Source organism: Poecilia formosa, unplaced genomic scaffold (genome assembly GCF_000485575.1).
Source record: "Poecilia formosa unplaced genomic scaffold, Poecilia_formosa-5.1.2 Scaffold37, whole genome shotgun sequence".
Taxonomy (NCBI): domain Eukaryota; kingdom Metazoa; phylum Chordata; class Actinopteri; order Cyprinodontiformes; family Poeciliidae; genus Poecilia; species Poecilia formosa.
The window spans coordinates 1,852,914-1,869,780 of NW_006799976.1; the positions used below are offsets into that span (position 1 = coordinate 1,852,914).

General features: G+C 39.8%; 3 protein-coding genes across 8 annotated transcripts in view; 1 reads left to right on the plus strand and 2 right to left on the minus strand.

Moving 5' to 3' along the window:
- clocka (clock circadian regulator a) overlaps positions 1 to 6,262 on the plus strand; it is a 29,717-nt gene extending 23,455 nt beyond the window's left edge. For 5 of the 6 annotated variants that reach the window (XM_007550672.2, XM_007550671.2, XM_007550675.2 and 2 more), the window contains one exon: positions 935 to 2,326. In XM_007550672.2, coding sequence (XP_007550734.1) covers positions 935 to 1,117 — 183 coding nt within the window. In that variant the 3' untranslated portion in view covers positions 1,118 to 2,326. Of the gene's footprint in view, positions 1 to 934; positions 2,327 to 3,763; positions 3,813 to 4,969 lie in introns of those variants that run through there. The other variant, XM_016670779.1, reaches the window with a different exon arrangement.
- A 2,765-nt stretch (positions 6,263 to 9,027) lies between these two features.
- tmem165 (transmembrane protein 165) lies at positions 9,028 to 13,258 on the minus strand. The gene is made up of 6 exons (XM_007550677.2): positions 12,880 to 13,258; positions 12,294 to 12,519; positions 12,001 to 12,176; positions 11,253 to 11,435; positions 11,074 to 11,179; positions 9,028 to 10,607 (listed from the first exon to the last, which is right to left on the minus strand). The coding sequence occupies exons 1-6, from the start codon at positions 13,018 to 13,020 to the stop codon at positions 10,531 to 10,533; spliced, it is 909 nt and encodes a 302-aa protein (XP_007550739.1). The 5' UTR covers positions 13,021 to 13,258; the 3' UTR covers positions 9,028 to 10,530.
- Positions 13,259 to 14,663: 1,405 nt separating this feature from the next.
- The window catches only part of srd5a3 (steroid 5 alpha-reductase 3), a 3,374-nt gene continuing 1,170 nt past the window's right edge, over positions 14,664 to 16,867 (minus strand). Inside the window, exons 2-5 of the mRNA XM_007550678.2 lie at positions 16,405 to 16,556; positions 16,138 to 16,323; positions 15,940 to 16,065; positions 14,664 to 15,106 (exon numbers count right to left, since the gene is read on the minus strand). Coding sequence (XP_007550740.1) covers positions 14,847 to 15,106; positions 15,940 to 16,065; positions 16,138 to 16,323; positions 16,405 to 16,556 — 724 coding nt within the window. The 3' untranslated portion in view covers positions 14,664 to 14,846. The remainder of the gene's footprint in view (positions 15,107 to 15,939; positions 16,066 to 16,137; positions 16,324 to 16,404; positions 16,557 to 16,867) is intronic.

A 16,867-nucleotide genomic window follows, 5' to 3' on the forward strand; every position in this document is an offset into this window, starting at 1 on the left:
TCGGATGACATGAACAGAGGGCTGCAGGTATATTTCTGCTTTAAATTATCTCAGAAATGGAGAATCTTGTGCCAAACTATTCATATCCTCAGAATGTTGTTTACATTTTGTCTTGTTTCAGTTACATACTTCAGCTTATTTGATTTGGGATTTTATATGACAAACCAACAGAGAGTAGTTCAGAAGTTTTATTTGAAAATATTAAGATTTTTTTATACCTAATTTGATTTCAGATTTTAATTGTTGTATAATGTCTTAACATTACAAATGAGAGAAAATATTTTCATAAATTGGCTTTTATTTCAATCATTCCTCCTGTGAGTTGACTAGAGTTCAGAGTCCAAATAATTCAAACCTGTATAACACGCTCGTCAAAACAAGATGGCGGCCCTAGCTAGGCGTGCCGACATCACTCTGAACCATGGCAACAAAAGTTGTGTATTGTTAAAACAAAAATCCTGATTTTCAAAGAACTCAAAAAAGCAATTGATTAATCTATAAAATTGATGCATTGCCAAATGCATCAATTTGGCAATATGTACACACACACACTTTTTTTAACAGATATTTCAGCTTGTGGAATGTAAATATGGTTCAGTTGGTAAATTGTTTTTTTGTTTTTGCTAATTAGGTGACTCCTGAAGGCCAATGGCTTCACTGATTTATGATTAGGGGTATCAGAATAAAGGGGACTGATATACACTTCACTTTTAGAAAATTTAAGTAAAATTTCACCATCATTTGCTACTTTCTCTTTGTAAGAAGAAAAAAAGGCCAAAACAATAAATTTTGGTGTCGTAAACTTCCCTAAACTTCAAGTTTAGGAACATTCTTCACACCGTCATTCTTTAAGGCGTAAGAATAATTTTGTTTCTTGCTTTAAATGTTGACAAAAAGTTTCCTCTGTCTTACTGATCTAAATGTTGCTCTCCAGGCTCCTCGGCTCCTTCATGGGAACCAGTCGGCCCAGCTCATCCTCCAGGCAGCGTTCCCTCTGCAGCAGCACAGCACCTTCGCTGCAGCGGCGCAGCAGCAGCAGAAACAGCAGCAGCAGCAGCAGCTGGCTGCTCACCGGTCAGACGGTCTGTCTGACCGCCCGTCCACTCAGCCTCAGTAGCTGACTGACGTAAGATCAGCCAAACTAAGACACGCAGGTCTTTTCACACAAGTGTCATTTTAAGTTCTGCAGAAAACACTGAGGAGGGTCCTGCCTCTGAAGCAGAGAACAGACTGACTTTGCAGCCTGGCTTCTCATAAGGATATCTTCTGTTTGTAAAAAAAACAAAAAAAAACAACAACAATATAAAAGAAAAACCTCCAGATGGAATGAGTTCAGCAGAGAACCAGGACTGGACTTGCTGCGACTAACTGGAGTTAAAGATTTTACCGTCGGCATCTTCAAACAGATCAGGCAGTTTGAATATATTGTATTATTATTTTTGCTCTTTTTGTTTTTCTATATAAAAATAATTATGGGTCAGAAAATATTTTTATGAATGTGGTGTAGATGGCAGTTTAACTGTACAGAATATCGTGTAATATATGATGTAAATATACAGAAAAAGAAAGACCTAATATTTTATATGATGCATGAAATGCATAGTTGTTCTTTGCAGCTTTGAATAATACTGGGTTCTTTTTTTTTTCCCCCCAAGAAGTCTAAGACAAAAAAAAAAAAGCTCTTAAATGCTCAGTGGCTGATGTTTCCCAACTTGCTCTCTCCCGCGGGGATGTTTGTGCGTCTGCATAGCAGACAATGCCGATGCTGTTTGGATTTTGTTTCTGTTTTTAATTTTTAATTTTTTTTTTTTCAATCTTTGACCTTTACTTTCCACACAGTTTCCTTCAACCGTCTGAGTCACATTTCTGTCTTTTTTTTTTTTTTAAGTTGTGTTTAACATCCAAACAGTGAAGACTGCAAATTTGTGAGATGTTGCTCATGAAATGGAAACTACCTACTACCACAATGAAGCTAAATGAAAGCACCAGTGAGATTTGTCCTCATTCATATCTTAATTTATTTGTCTCGCCTCTTTTCTGAAGATCTTACAATCTCCCATCTCAGGTTGTGTAATTCTTCAACATGTTCTGTTCTACATTTCTTTATATATATCTAAAAGGGAAATTTGCCGTGTGATCTTTGTTCATTATTTTTACAAATACTGTGGGGATGCTTCATTTCAGCAGGCAGCTGCTCTGTGGAGAAATGGACGGATCTGATTTTAAATGGCAATTCAATTCGACAATTCTTCATATATCTTTCAGATTTGCAGCATTGCTGTCAAATATCAAGCCTTCAAAGAAAATAAAGCCAACATTTCTTCAACAGTTGATGTGAGACATGACTTTTCCGACCATGCAACATTAAACTCAACGTTTTGGGTCAGAACGGATTCGAAGCTTGTGTTAGCACACGCACACGGAAACACTCACCAGGGCATAAACATCACTAATTATTTATGTGCCTTAACCTCTAACTTTCCCTGGTCCTTTTGCGCTGTAGTTTTCCAGAGGCAGCCAAGCTTTTTAACTTTAACCACATTGCTTTTTTTTCTTTTTTTTTTCTTTCCCCTCTCAACTGCCAAATCTTTTTCTTTACACAACAAACACAAAGACCCACTTCTGCTTTGTCGTTGGCATCGGTGTCTTTTCCCCCAGGATATCGTGGTTTCGTTCGCAGTGTGGTCAGCGTTTGGAACGCGTTCAGCTCGGTGCGAGTCGTCATCGGGGCCGGAGAAGACATGCGGACTTGACTCACGCTCCAGGGACGGATCGCTGACTCCTCCCTCCCGGGTTCCCGGAATCGCTCTGTGTTGGCTTGATCCCGGCAGCCTCCTCACCATCTGATCTTATTCACTAGCAGATGGTGTGAAACTCGCAGCTCTTCTGCCGTCCGGAGCGTTGAGGTAAATGGCTACAAAGTGCTTAACCTCTCTTCCAACATTTCATTTGGAACCACAGAGCATCTCCTGAAGTCCTACTATATACGTTAAAACACCAAACATAAGTAACAACCACTTTCTTACCATAGGATTTAGTTTGGACCGTTCTTCAACAGTTGTATGCGTGAGGTCAGACACTGATGTTGGCTGTGAACGACCAGCTCAGTTCAGTAGAGTTGAGATCAGAACGTCACACCCGTTTTAGAAAGTGTTGCTTTATAGTTCNTTAAATACATTTTAAGTTGGCATTAAAAAGTCTTAAATTTGCAGATATCCTGTTGTTCTCTTTCTATGACCGTTGAAGAATTTTCCCATCAACTTATTTCTGCCTCATCACTGATTTGATTGTTTTTTTGTTGTTGTATTTTTCTGTCTCAGCGCTCAACACTAACTCTGCAGCCTCAACAGAATCCTTTCCCCGGCTCCATCTACAACACTATGATGATACCACAGCAGAGTCCAGCTAACATGGTTCAGATTTCCACAAGCCTGGCACAAAACACTGGACCCAGCAACCCTGCCGTGGCAACATTTGCACAGGACCGTTCTGCTCAGATAAGGTGCTTCTTCAGAGTTCAGTCGTCATGATCGTGTCTAGTTGCTGTGGCAACAGCCAAGGAGCGACATTCTGACCCTGTTTTCTTGTAGCTAACGCTAGCTGACGCACTCTCACCTCACAGGTTTCCCACAGCTCCTCAGCTGCTGACTAAGCTGGTCACAGGACAGATCCCAATGGGGGCGGTCATGGTCCCCACATCCATGTTCATGGGTCAGGTGGTGACGGCCTTCGCTCCCCAGCAGGGCCAGACTCAGACCATCAGCATTTCTCAGCAGCAGGAGCAGCAGCAGCAGGTTCAGCTGCAGAACCAGGTTTCAGCGCTGCAGGCGGGTCAGGGTCCTCTGGCCGCGCAGCAGCCACAGTTTCTGCAGGTACACACTGCAGCACCACCGGAATCACTGGCAGCTTCACTTTCAGCGGCTAATTTCACATTTTAGGTCGGATGACATGAACAGAGGGCTGCAGGTATATTTCTGCTTTAAATTATCTCAGAAATGGAGAATCTTGTGCCAAACTATTCATATCCTCAGAATGTTGTTCACATTTTGTCTTGTTTCAGTTACATACTTCAGCTTATTTGATTTGGGATTTTATATGACAAACCAACAGAGAGTAGTTCAGAAGTTTTATTTGAAAATATTAAGATTTTTTTATACCTAATTTGATTTCAGATTTTAATTGTTGTATAATGTCTTAACATTACAAATGAGAGAAAATATTTTCATAAATTGGCTTTTATTTCAATTATTCCTCCTGTGAGTTGACTAGAGTTCAGAGTCCAAATAATTCAAACCTGTATAACACTCTCGTCAAAACAAGATGGCGGCCCTAGCTAGGCGTGCCGACATCACTCTGAACCATGGCAACAAAAGTTGTGTATTGTTAAAACAAAAATCCTGATTTTCAAAGAACTCAAAAAAGCAATTGATTAATCTATAAAATTGATGCATTGCCAAATGCATCAATTTGGCAATATGTACACACACACACTTTTTTTAACAGATATTTCAGCTTGTGGAATGTAAATATGGTTCAGTTGGTAAATTGTTTTTTTGTTTTTGCTAATTAGGTGACTCCTGAAGGCCAATGGCTTCACTGATTTATGATTAGGGGTATCAGAATAAAGGGGACTGATATACACTTCACTTTTAGAAAATTTAAGTAAAATTTCACCATCATTTGCTACTTTCTCTTTGTAAGAAGAAAAAAAGGCCAAAACAATAAATTTTGGTGTCGTAAACTTCCCTAAACTTCAAGTTTAGGAACATTCTTCACACCGTCATTCTTTAAGGCGTAAGAATAATTTTGTTTCTTGCTTTAAATGTTGACAAAAAGTTTCCTCTGTCTTACTGATCTAAATGTTGCTCTCCAGGCTCCTCGGCTCCTTCATGGGAACCAGTCGGCCCAGCTCATCCTCCAGGCAGCGTTCCCTCTGCAGCAGCACAGCACCTTCGCTGCAGCGGCGCAGCAGCAGCAGAAACAGCAGCAGCAGCAGCAGCTGGCTGCTCACCGGTCAGACGGTCTGTCTGACCGCCCGTCCACTCAGCCTCAGTAGCTGACTGACGTAAGATCAGCCAAACTAAGACACGCAGGTCTTTTCACACAAGTGTCATTTTAAGTTCTGCAGAAAACACTGAGGAGGGTCCTGCCTCTGAAGCAGAGAACAGACTGACTTTGCAGCCTGGCTTCTCATAAGGATATCTTCTGTTTGTAAAAAAAACAAAAAAAAACAACAACAATATAAAAGAAAAACCTCCAGATGGAATGAGTTCAGCAGAGAACCAGGACTGGACTTGCTGCGACTAACTGGAGTTAAAGATTTTACCGTCGGCATCTTCAAACAGATCAGGCAGTTTGAATATATTGTATTATTATTTTTGCTCTTTTTGTTTTTCTATATAAAAATAATTATGGGTCAGAAAATATTTTTATGAATGTGGTGTAGATGGCAGTTTAACTGTACAGAATATCGTGTAATATATGATGTAAATATACAGAAAAAGAAAGACCTAATATTTTATATGATGCATGAAATGCATAGTTGTTCTTTGCAGCTTTGAATAATACTGGGTTCTTTTTTTTTTCCCCCCAAGAAGTCTAAGACAAAAAAAAAGCTCTTAAATGCTCAGTGGCTGATGTTTCCCAACTTGCTCTCTCCCGCGGGGATGTTTGTGCGTCTGCATAGCAGACAATGCCGATGCTGTTTGGATTTTGTTTCTGTTTTTAATTTTTAATTTTTTTTTTTTCAATCTTTGACCTTTACTTTCCACACAGTTTCCTTCAACCGTCTGAGTCACATTTCTGTCTTTTTTTTTTTTTTAAGTTGTGTTTAACATCCAAACAGTGAAGACTGCAAATTTGTGAGATGTTGCTCATGAAATGGAAACTACCTACTACCACAATGAAGCTAAATGAAAGCACCAGTGAGATTTGTCCTCATTCATATCTTAATTTATTTGTCTCGCCTCTTTTCTGAAGATCTTACAATCTCCCATCTCAGGTTGTGTAATTCTTCAACATGTTCTGTTCTACATTTCTTTATATATATCTAAAAGGGAAATTTGCCGTGTGATCTTTGTTCATTATTTTTACAAATACTGTGGGGATGCTTCATTTCAGCAGGCAGCTGCTCTGTGGAGAAATGGACGGATCTGATTTTAAATGGCAATTCAATTCGACAATTCTTCATATATCTTTCAGATTTGCAGCATTGCTGTCAAATATCAAGCCTTCAAAGAAAATAAAGCCAACATTTCTTCAACAGTTGATGTGAGACATGACTTTTCCGACCATGCAACATTAAACTCAACGTTTTGGGTCAGAACGGATTCGAAGCTTGTGTTAGCACACGCACACGGAAACACTCACCAGGGCATAAACATCACTAATTATTTATGTGCCTTAACCTCTAACTTTCCCTGGTCCTTTTGCGCTGTAGTTTTCCAGAGGCAGCCAAGCTTTTTAACTTTAACCACATTGCTTTTTTTTCTTTTTTTTTTCTTTCCCCTCTCAACTGCCAAATCTTTTTCTTTACACAACAAACACAAAGACCCACTTCTGCTTTGTCGTTGGCATCGGTGTCTTTTCCCCCAGGATATCGTGGTTTCGTTCGCAGTGTGGTCAGCGTTTGGAACGCGTTCAGCTCGGTGCGAGTCGTCATCGGGGCCGGAGAAGACATGCGGACTTGACTCACGCTCCAGGGACGGATCGCTGACTCCTCCCTCCCGGGTTCCCGGAATCGCTCTGTGTTGGCTTGATCCCGGCAGCCTCCTCACCATCTGATCTTATTCACTAGCAGATGGTGTGAAACTCGCAGCTCTGCGGCCTCTTCTGCCATCCTGAGCGTTGAGGTAAATGGCTACAAAGTGCTTAACCTCTCTTCCAACATTTCATTTGGAACCACAAAGCATCTCCTGAAGTCCTACTATATACGTTAAAACACCAAACATAAGTAAGAACCACTTTCTTACCATAGGATTTAGTTTGGACCGTTCTTCAACAGTTGTATGCGTGAGGTCAGACACTGATGTTGGCTGTGAACGACCAGCTCAGTTCAGTAGAGTTGAGATCAGAACGTCACACCCGTTTTAGAAAGTGTTGCTTTATAGTTCGTTTATTCCAGAAAAGGATTTGGAACAAACTTAGGATTGTGGAGTACTCACTTTAACCCAGAAAAGGAATTAGATCAGTCACTCTTTAGCTTATTTGATCAGAAACTGTAGAGTACTCACTATTTAGAAATGGGATTAGATACTTATCAACCCTGAAGTTTACATACTTTAGAACATTAGATTAGTTTTCTTTCCTCTTTTTTTCTTTCCTTTGGTTTGTTATTTTGTTTGTATTTCCTTTTAACTCATGTAAAGCACTTTGAATTGCCTTGTTGCTGAAAATGTGCTATATAAATAAAATTACATTACATTACCTTATGTTTATCAGGATGCATTACGTCACTAAATGAAGACCAATATACTACTTGTCAGTCTTTTCTTGGCAGGACAAGCTTTCCAAAAAAGCAACAGTTAATAAAATGCAGATGCATGCCACACTTTTCAGTTGTTTTTTTTTTGTTTGTTTGTTTGTTTTTGCAAAATTCAGAGAACTACGTATGTGTCCAGTTACAGACTACTTAGTTTGGGTCCATCATATCAAATCCCGACAGTAGAAATTTAAATTTGTGGTTGCGATGTGACAAAAGAGCAGGAACATTTTTCAAGGCACTGAAAGGCCTTGTGGCTCATCATTTTTTTTTCCATGAATTTTCCTCAGAGTTAAAATACCACAGTTAAATTGTATAACCTGTTTGTTTCTTGCTAAATTAAAGAGGCCGACGTTATTACAAAACTGAATTTGTAAACGGCCTTTTTCCACAAGAAAGATTACTTGCAGCAAACAACTTTCTACTGGGACACTACTGCCACCTGCTGTTCATCATGGGATTTAACAATCTGTACAGATTTGTTTTTCAAATCTCTTAATAGACAAAAAAAAATCTAACACTGCATTACGTTTTATCTCCTTTTAATTGTATTGAATAATTCTGTCTGAAATAAAACAGTAAAACCAGCTCATCTATCTGTATGTCATCTTTTAATTAGCTGCCTGCAACTTGTAACGTTTATATTTTTATTTTCTAAACAAAACACTTTATCTGCTTTATATTACTTTTCACAGATAACCATCACTTGTGTCCCTTCTTTTGATCTCCAACAACAGGATTAATAAAAAAAAACTAAAATATCTAATTTAGAAAAGAAAAGATGAGGAAATTTTAAAAATAAATTATTTGTAATAAACTTGCAAATAAACCTTTATAAACAAGAACTTCCATTCAGTATTGCTTTAGCAGCTCTGACTGGCACAAGTGGGTGAACAAAAAGATGGCTGTAATTTAGCTGATATCTAAAATGGTGAAACTCTAGAAGTGATTAAAGTGTGAACTTCATTTCAAATTATTGCAGAGAAAAGCATTTAGACATATTTGTGTATATTTTTTTGTCTGTCTCAATCTGAAATATTCTTAGAATGGATACTATTATGAGCAAAGCTAGTAGTCATGCTAATCAGTGGACAGATCATTATAACGAAAGTAATTTTTTCCACACACTTTCCTGTAACTCTACAGGGACACAAAGTATCCCACCAATGTAACAACAAAGGTTAAACGGGAAATGTAACAAGTCTTTGATTTGAGGTTTCAGCTGCGTTGTACCGAGCACCACAAACCTATTATTGGTTTGTCAATGAAGTTATGTAGACGTAAGAATATTAGAAATTGTTTCTTTCAGGACTCAGGAACATGAGGTTAAATGATATCAAACTCAACCTAGCAACAATTGGGCAATGACATTTGTATTCAGCATAAGAACAGAGGTGAGCATTATTGCACCATTTACATGGATTATGTGTGTGTGTGTGTATATATATATGTGTGTGTGTGTATATATATATATATATATAAAGTACTGGCCCCATCACAAAGCCTTTTCCGAGGTTGTTTTGCTGCCCAGAAACGAGACAATACACTTTTTTTATTATTAATCCTAAGTTTATAGACATTTCATCAAATCAAACTGAAGTATTTCACAGCTGGGTCAAAGCCTGTCAAATATTGACAGCACAACTTAAACCCATTCAGTTAAACCAAAAAAAAAAAGCATCACACCCCACATACAGAAATTTCTCCCACCTTGTGTACACAACTAAAGTAAATGAAGCTAAATAAATACACAACTTTAAATAAAAAGGGGTAAAACTACATGGTGTTGATGAAGCAACACCTCAGTGTTGAGCTTCATATGATTTGTAGGTGTCTAAGATGTAGTGAGTCGCTGATTCTTTACCTGATGAGTTTGTGTTTCTCCTCCGTTACACGGACCTCATGACACAATAAATGCCGACTGGCCATTCTTCAGCATAAACAACTCATTCTGTTCATCTCCACTGAACTGTTCAGAAAAAAATGTATCTTAAGAAACAGTGAAGCTTTTTTGTTTGTTCAGAAATAAAACCAAACATGTAAAAACCGTACATAAACTGTGCTTAGATGATAGAGGTATTGAAGTGGTTTGGGTCGGTCTCTCTCTGCAGTACATTGGAAAATACTGACTGTATTGTGGTGTAAAACATAGAGAGAAAAAAAACATCTTAGTGGAAATCAAAAATAAGAACAAGTTAGAACAAAAAAATAAAACATTTAAAAGCAACCAAACTATTTCTCCAACAATGTTTTTTTTTTTTTTTGCATAACATGGTACAGTACAGCTTTGATATCTAGATGAAAACCACTGACCCCGATACTCCACGACTTTTTATTTTTACTGATCAGAGTAAAGGAGGTCCACTAGGTCAGTACTGTACCATGCAAACTGAAAGCTGCTAAGTGCCGACAATGAGCCTGCAAAGTGGAGAAAAGGACTGCATGTCAGGTTCAGTTTAACTTTGTGTAAAGAGGTCTGCTATCAGGTCGAGTGTAGGGTTTCTTCAACACTCCTTCAGATGTGAATGAAGCTCTTAAGAGCGAGCGACTACAGTTCCTCTTCAGGCTGCAGCCACAGTAACTCAATGATTCTGTTGCACCAAATAAAACGTTAAAATGGGGGTGTTCCTGTTCCAAGATTAATCCGAAGCTCTTTGATGAAAGGTAGAACGTCTCGCTGAGAACGAGTAGCTGCTCTTCCCGTCGCCGTGATGTGAACGTGTTTGAACTTGTGGAGGAACGCACTCCTAGTTTCCTAATTCACCCGAGTCACGAACAGAAGCGGAACAAATGCTTTTCTAGGAAAAGCAGATCTGCACGAGGTGCTAAGACAGACGTTTTCTGTTTTTATTAGAAAGTCTGCTTTTCTACCGTTAAATGATTCTTGGACGTCTACGGCGGAAATAACCTCAAAAGTCAACATGGACGAAAAGCTGCTGGGACTGAGAAATAGACTCCAAATACTGAACCTGAATTAAAGTCTCTTTCCAGCGAGTTGGCCATATCTTACACGTATTTACAGAATGAACAGTTTCCTTTTTGTCCACCAATTACAATCCAGATTCTGGCTTGATGAAAAGGGCAGACAAGGCGAACGCCAGAAATACAATCCCTCCGATGATGGTAACTGTGGAAACAAAAACAAAGTTTCAGGCCGACAGAGTTTTTAAAATGGAAATCAACGATGAATTGAAACTCTACACCATGAGATTTTTTTTTTTTATGGATGCAGGTTCTCATTCACTTCTGAAAATCTAGAGTTGGATGTGTCAAAAAGCTGAAGCGTTGCAATTTGGTTCTTTTAATTATTTTTTTTATCCAAATAAAGTAAATGAGCAGCGAACAAAAACTCAAAACGAGGTTAATCCTTAATATCTAAGGGTGAATTAATTAGTTTATTGATGACATAGTCTACATTTAAGTAAAATCAATTTTCAACTCCCAGATTTGTGTTTTTTGTTTAATAGAATGAGATAAGTGAGGAAATTGGACACAAACCATTTCTGAGGATTTTTAAGAAAAAATAACTAATTTGATTCCTCACAGCCTTTGAGGCATTTCCAACTGGATTAAAGTAACACAAAGCATCTCACCTGTCCTCACAGAAATCTTCTGAGCAATCATTCGCCCTCCAAGCACAGCCAGTCCTGTACACAAACAGTGGCCAATTGTCCCACCTACTGCAACTCCAAATGGATCCTGGCAATTAAGCATAAAAAAAAGAATAAAAAAATCAAAGCAGTAATCGGTCACCTACTGCAGCGTAACAAACCTCTCTGGCAGCTAGAATGATGGTGGCCAGCTGTGAGCGGTCCCCCCACTCTGCCAGGAAGGTGAGGGTGAAAGCTTGGATGAAGATCGGTGAGATAAATCTGTGCCACTTCGACTGAGGTAGGGTGGTTCCTGTTCCCGCCTCCACGTCCGGAGCGCCATTGGCCAGCTTGGAGCGCTGGAGCTGGAAATAAAGGAATTAGAGAACACACACACACACACACACACACACACAAGGAAAAAAAAAACCCCATGAGAAATTCAGTTCCATTTCTTGCATGTGAACACTGTTGTTGCTCCACATCTCCACCGGAGTCGATAGTAAATTTCTGGTTTCATCTGCTGCCTGAGCCGAGATAAAAACAGTAGTAAAGAGCGGCACGCAGAAGCAGATCCCAGATACGCATTACTGATTGTGCCAGTCAGTAATATAAAGGAACTATAGATTGTTTTTAATGGGTAACTCCAATTATTTTCTTTTTGTTGTGAAATATTATTAAGACCCTGTTTTTGCTGCCGCTGTGCTTTCACACAGTGGTGCAATGTCCGCTCTGCTCTCTTTGTGCTGGAATCTCATGGACGGCAGAAAGGCGGAATGATCTTTATGATATGCAAAGCTACAATCTTCTACATTAAGGTTGAGTCACAAAGGAGAAAACAAGGCACTTTTCCTGGAACATCATTTTTGACAGAACGTGGATAATTCAGAAAAAATTTGCATGCTCTTTGAATAGGCAAATTGGACCCACTTCCTCGTCTTTCTTCTTGATCTCTGCTTGCACCTCCTCAAGCTCTTCCTGCCCTTCATCTGGACTCATTTTCAGGCCCTCTCTCAACATGCGCACCCCAAAGATGGCAAACAGTGCAGTGGACACGTAGTAGGTGTAGATTCGAGGGATGATTGTGGTGGCGTAGCCAAACAACACTGAAGAGAGGAGGAAGCGGGATTTTTATTACGTTTCAGAAAGCAATGAAATAGTTGTCCAGGTGGGGAAAGGGAAAAAAAAAAAAAAAAAAAAAAAAAAAAGAGGCTGATGCAAACCTGACAGACAAGTCATAAACCCCAGAGCCAGCATTGCCCCTGCCAGCACGGTGAGGCGGTTGTAACGCATGGCCATGATGGCTGCGATGAAAAACGTCTTGTCTCCCAACTCTGAGACGATGATGACGGAGAAAGAGGCCACGAAGGCGTGGATGAAACCCAGGTTTCCTTTGATGGAGCCATTCTCAGTAACAATAGGCCCCACTGGATGGGGACTAGTGGCTTTCTGTGAAACAAAACAAAAAACAGCAGTCAAGTTACAGCGCTTATAGAAAATATCCATACTGCATCCCAAACCAGGTCACATGACAACATGAATGAGGAAACAAAACTCGCGAAACTGTCGGTACCGGTGGAAGTATATTAAACCGACCATAACCCCAGTTTATAAGCACTTTGGCAGCTTTGTTGACATAAAATCAGTCAAAAACTATATCAAATTGGTCACTCCGGGAGTACAACACCCGGAAAACGCTGGTGTTTATTGGTTAGCACGCGCTAACTCACAGGAGCTAGCTGTTTCAGAGAAGCTCTCCGCCGACCACGACATAAATGTCTAACTGGGCGTTATAATGTACATTTTTACCTCCTTTTGCGGCTCTTCCTGCACTGCTTTCTGCTCCTCCTGAATGGCAGCAACTCCGACCGACAGCAGCAACACGGCGGCGAGCGGAAACAGCAGACTTCTGTTAGCTCCTCCATCTCCTCTTCCCAACATCACAGGCATTATTACTACCGGAAGCGACCCAACACGAGCTGTAAGACTGTCTCCTATCCCGAAATTCACTTCATTTTGCCCTAAACCAAACAAGCAAACTTCATTTTTACAAACTATTCAGTACCCGGGGTTACACGTCACGATGAAACCAACTGGGCCAACTCAAGAGGGAAGTTGTAATGTCGCTCCAGCATTAAGTTAACAGAGCCGACACCTGATTGGACAGCGAAAAATAATGACTCTCTACGTATGTGATGACGACCTGAGTGGAGAATTCGGTGATTGGACAGTTTGTCGGCATTAGCTCAAAGTTAAAGGTAATTTGTTGTGGAGCAAAGTTCAAATAAAAGCTACGTATTAATTAGTGTCGGCTGGCCAACAAGTCAGTATTCTACATATGAGCCCACTACATTGAACGAGAAGCAACCCTGCCACATGCATAGCTTTAGCACACCTTACGGTCAGCATGACCCAGGACTGTTTATGGTCTCTTTCACAACACTTACTTCTCTCCAGTTCTTTTTTCAAGATGGCCCATTCAGTCTGGTGGAAGTTTGAATAGTCCAGTGATATCCAGTAATGGTATTTTCTGCATAATTTAGCCTGTACGTGAATGTTTTCTTTGCAAAAAGAAGCCAAACCAGTCTCCAAAAGTCTCTGCGTCGCTGTAACACTCGAGGTGTGTTACTATTAAAAACACTCACACCTTCCAACTGCTAATCCTGAGCAAGGTCTGGGCCAGCTTGAATTTAATCAATTAATGCTAAATAATGTTTTTTTTTTATTTACCGACTGTAACATTTAAATCATTGGTCAGTGTTGCAAATTAAATTATGTGTTAAGTTTTGATAAAATGCATAAAGTCAGAATGATCAAAACCACCATGACTGCGTAAATGTTTGTTCAGCTCCTGTAGCCACTGACATGTGATCCGGAGAGCTCAGTTTACTCACCGGTTGCACGGGCGAAAATGAGCCAACAGCTTTCTGATGTAGGTGTAATTTTCAGAGTCTGAAGACAGAGTTAGCATTCAATCGCCTCTAGAAAATAATTTTGTTGTATTCTTTTACATGCATTTTCTAAAATCTGTTTTATTTAAACAGTTCTTTCTTTATTCGACCTGAAATGTAAAATCCCACCTCATCAATATGCATAAACGGCACTCTTGAAATTCTCTTACGGTGTTTGGTATTTTTGTGCCACCAAGAGGTTATTAGTGGCCTCCGACTGGACAGGCAACCTGGACAAAACTTTGTGGAAGCGCATTAGAAAAAGCAAACTTATTTACCCTCAGTGCCAAAGCAACAGTAGCCAGCTTCAGACTTCACACCATCTTCTTTGTTTGTGGTGTATTTTAGTTACTGTGTAACATTTCGGGTCATTTATTTTTGTGAACAATCAAACCATTCTTATGTCTACTAAAAACAATTTTGCAAACTTCTAGTGATCAGCTCTGTACCGCTGTCCAGACTGGTGCACAAAACTTCACAGTTGTCGCCCCTAAAACTATGGGATCAATTCTCCCAGCACATCAGTGAGGATCCAAACCCATGCTTCTATATATGTATGAGAGAGGATTTTTTTTCCTGTCATTTTAATATTTTACCATTCTTTGGTGTTTTATTATGTTAATGTAAAACACTTCACATCAATGGCAGTTGTTTTACATCTTTATAAATAAGTTTGAACCTCAACTATAACAAGATGGAATGTTGTAGCAAGCAAAGACATGTTGGCGTACCATAAAACAAGATCTGACAGTAATAACACTAATTTAAGGTCCATTTTTTGAATCTCATATCAGAATTTGCAGTCTATTTACAGTTGCACAGAGCTCAGAGCACAAACGGTATAAATGCTCTTCTGTGCTTTGGGTACGACTCGTACTTGCTGACGTAAAGGTCGTGACAAAGCTGTCCTGCCAGTGCCTGGTTGAAGAGCACGTAAAGGACCACCAGCCACCAGGTGAAAGAGAACCCGCCGAGAGTGAAGCCCAGCGAGACGTAAATGAGCAGTTCGGCGAAGTAATGTGGACACGAAACCAGCTCGAACCAGCCCCCCTCTGGCACCCGGTGAGCCAGAGTCTCCACTCTTCCTAAAAGGAGAAGCAAACAGGTCAAAGAATGCATTTAGGTTTTTCACAGCAGCTGCAGCAGAACATGCCTTCTCGTTCGTATTAGTGATGGTGGCTGCGTTGCTCTTTTTGCTGCTTTCTACACTTCTTTGTGACAACTAAGACATGTTGTCTATTTTAACTTCAATACTTCTGTCTTTTTTTAAGTTATTACACTTACTTTGCCCTTTCATCAGATTTCATTTCAGATTTTTCATCATAATATCAATATCTTAATACATTTTTTTTTTTGGCCCACTTAAATCATTAATTGTGTCCTCTGCCAAAGTCGCTTTTTCTCAGCCCTATAGTAATACTGTGTCTCTTTGGCTAAACGTTATTGCACTTTTATTGACTTAGATCAGCATTTTCTGGTGATTTTTCTGATTCTGACCCTTCGATGTAAACCGTTAAACTAATTGAACCTTTAAAAGTGCTTCACATACGGCCTTTACAAACTGATCCTGTTATCTCTAAGAAATCCACTATTCTGTATTTCACATGTATCAAAGCAGCAATTTTTGTGATGCAGCTGACAGCATGAAGTGAAAATGTGTACCTCACTATTCTTTGTTCAAGTAAACAATATTTCAATAAGTTAAAAATATACTTTGCAAATGAACACTTTGTGTAATGAAGGCTTGAGAACATTTGAAAAAAATTCAAATGTATTAAGATATTGAGATGAAAAATTTTGATGAAAGGGCAAAGTAAATATAATAATTGTGTTTCAATGACACCTAAAGTTTCTTCAGTCTGTTTAAATGTGTCAGTAGTTGGTAGAGTTAAATAAACTCCGTCTCTCACAGACTGACCTGACTTTCCTTTGCGAAGCCCGGCCAGCAGGACCATAGACTGATGCTGCAGGAGAGAGGCCGCGATGAAGAGAACAAATCCGGCCCCACGAATCCAATCCGAGTGAGAGAGGAGAGTCCCAGGACCTAAACAAGAAGCATAAGCATTTACATCACCATAGCAGAATGGCACATGACAGTATTAGTAGAGAATCTAACCTTTTGCCGTGAGATCCGAGCAAAGCACAGTCAATCCCAGCACAATGTAATAGCCCAGGCCAAACAAATACTGCACCAGATGCATGGCCCCATCAGAAAACACGCTGACAAACAGACACTCCAGCAGCCTCCTGAGGGAGTGGACACACAGCAGCAGCAGCACCAGGACTGTGGACAGCTGCGGGGCTGCAGAGAGAATCCCCCCGCCCCCCATCAGCGAGGATCGGAAAAGAAATAAAAACTCCTAACAGATAAGAGATAGTTTACCTTGGCCAAAAGAACTGGGTACACCAGTTAAAATCTCCAAAATCCCAGTCAGCCATGGTGGGTAAGACTGAAGCTGGTAGATGAAGTTGAAAGACAACAGGAGAAGGAAAATATTCCAGCAAACAGAGATGGCATAAAAGTGCCAAAACCACCTGTATGAACGGAACATATTTAGGTGGTTTTGTTACGTCAATCCGCGTTTCCCCATCAGATATGGTTCCCCCTGCGTCTTCTTGCTGCTCCGCACCGCCCAGGTGGCAAAATACGCGCGTGCTCACTATGAGCACTGAGAAAGCACGTGCTTGTTTGGCGTTCTTCTCTGGGGAACTACGGACACCGTGAAAACTCAAACAACATGTTTCGGCAAAGTTGTCACACTTTCTTCATGTTTTGGCGTGAAACTAATAGTAATAATACTAATAATAATTACATATATATGTCACAAATATATATTATTTTTATA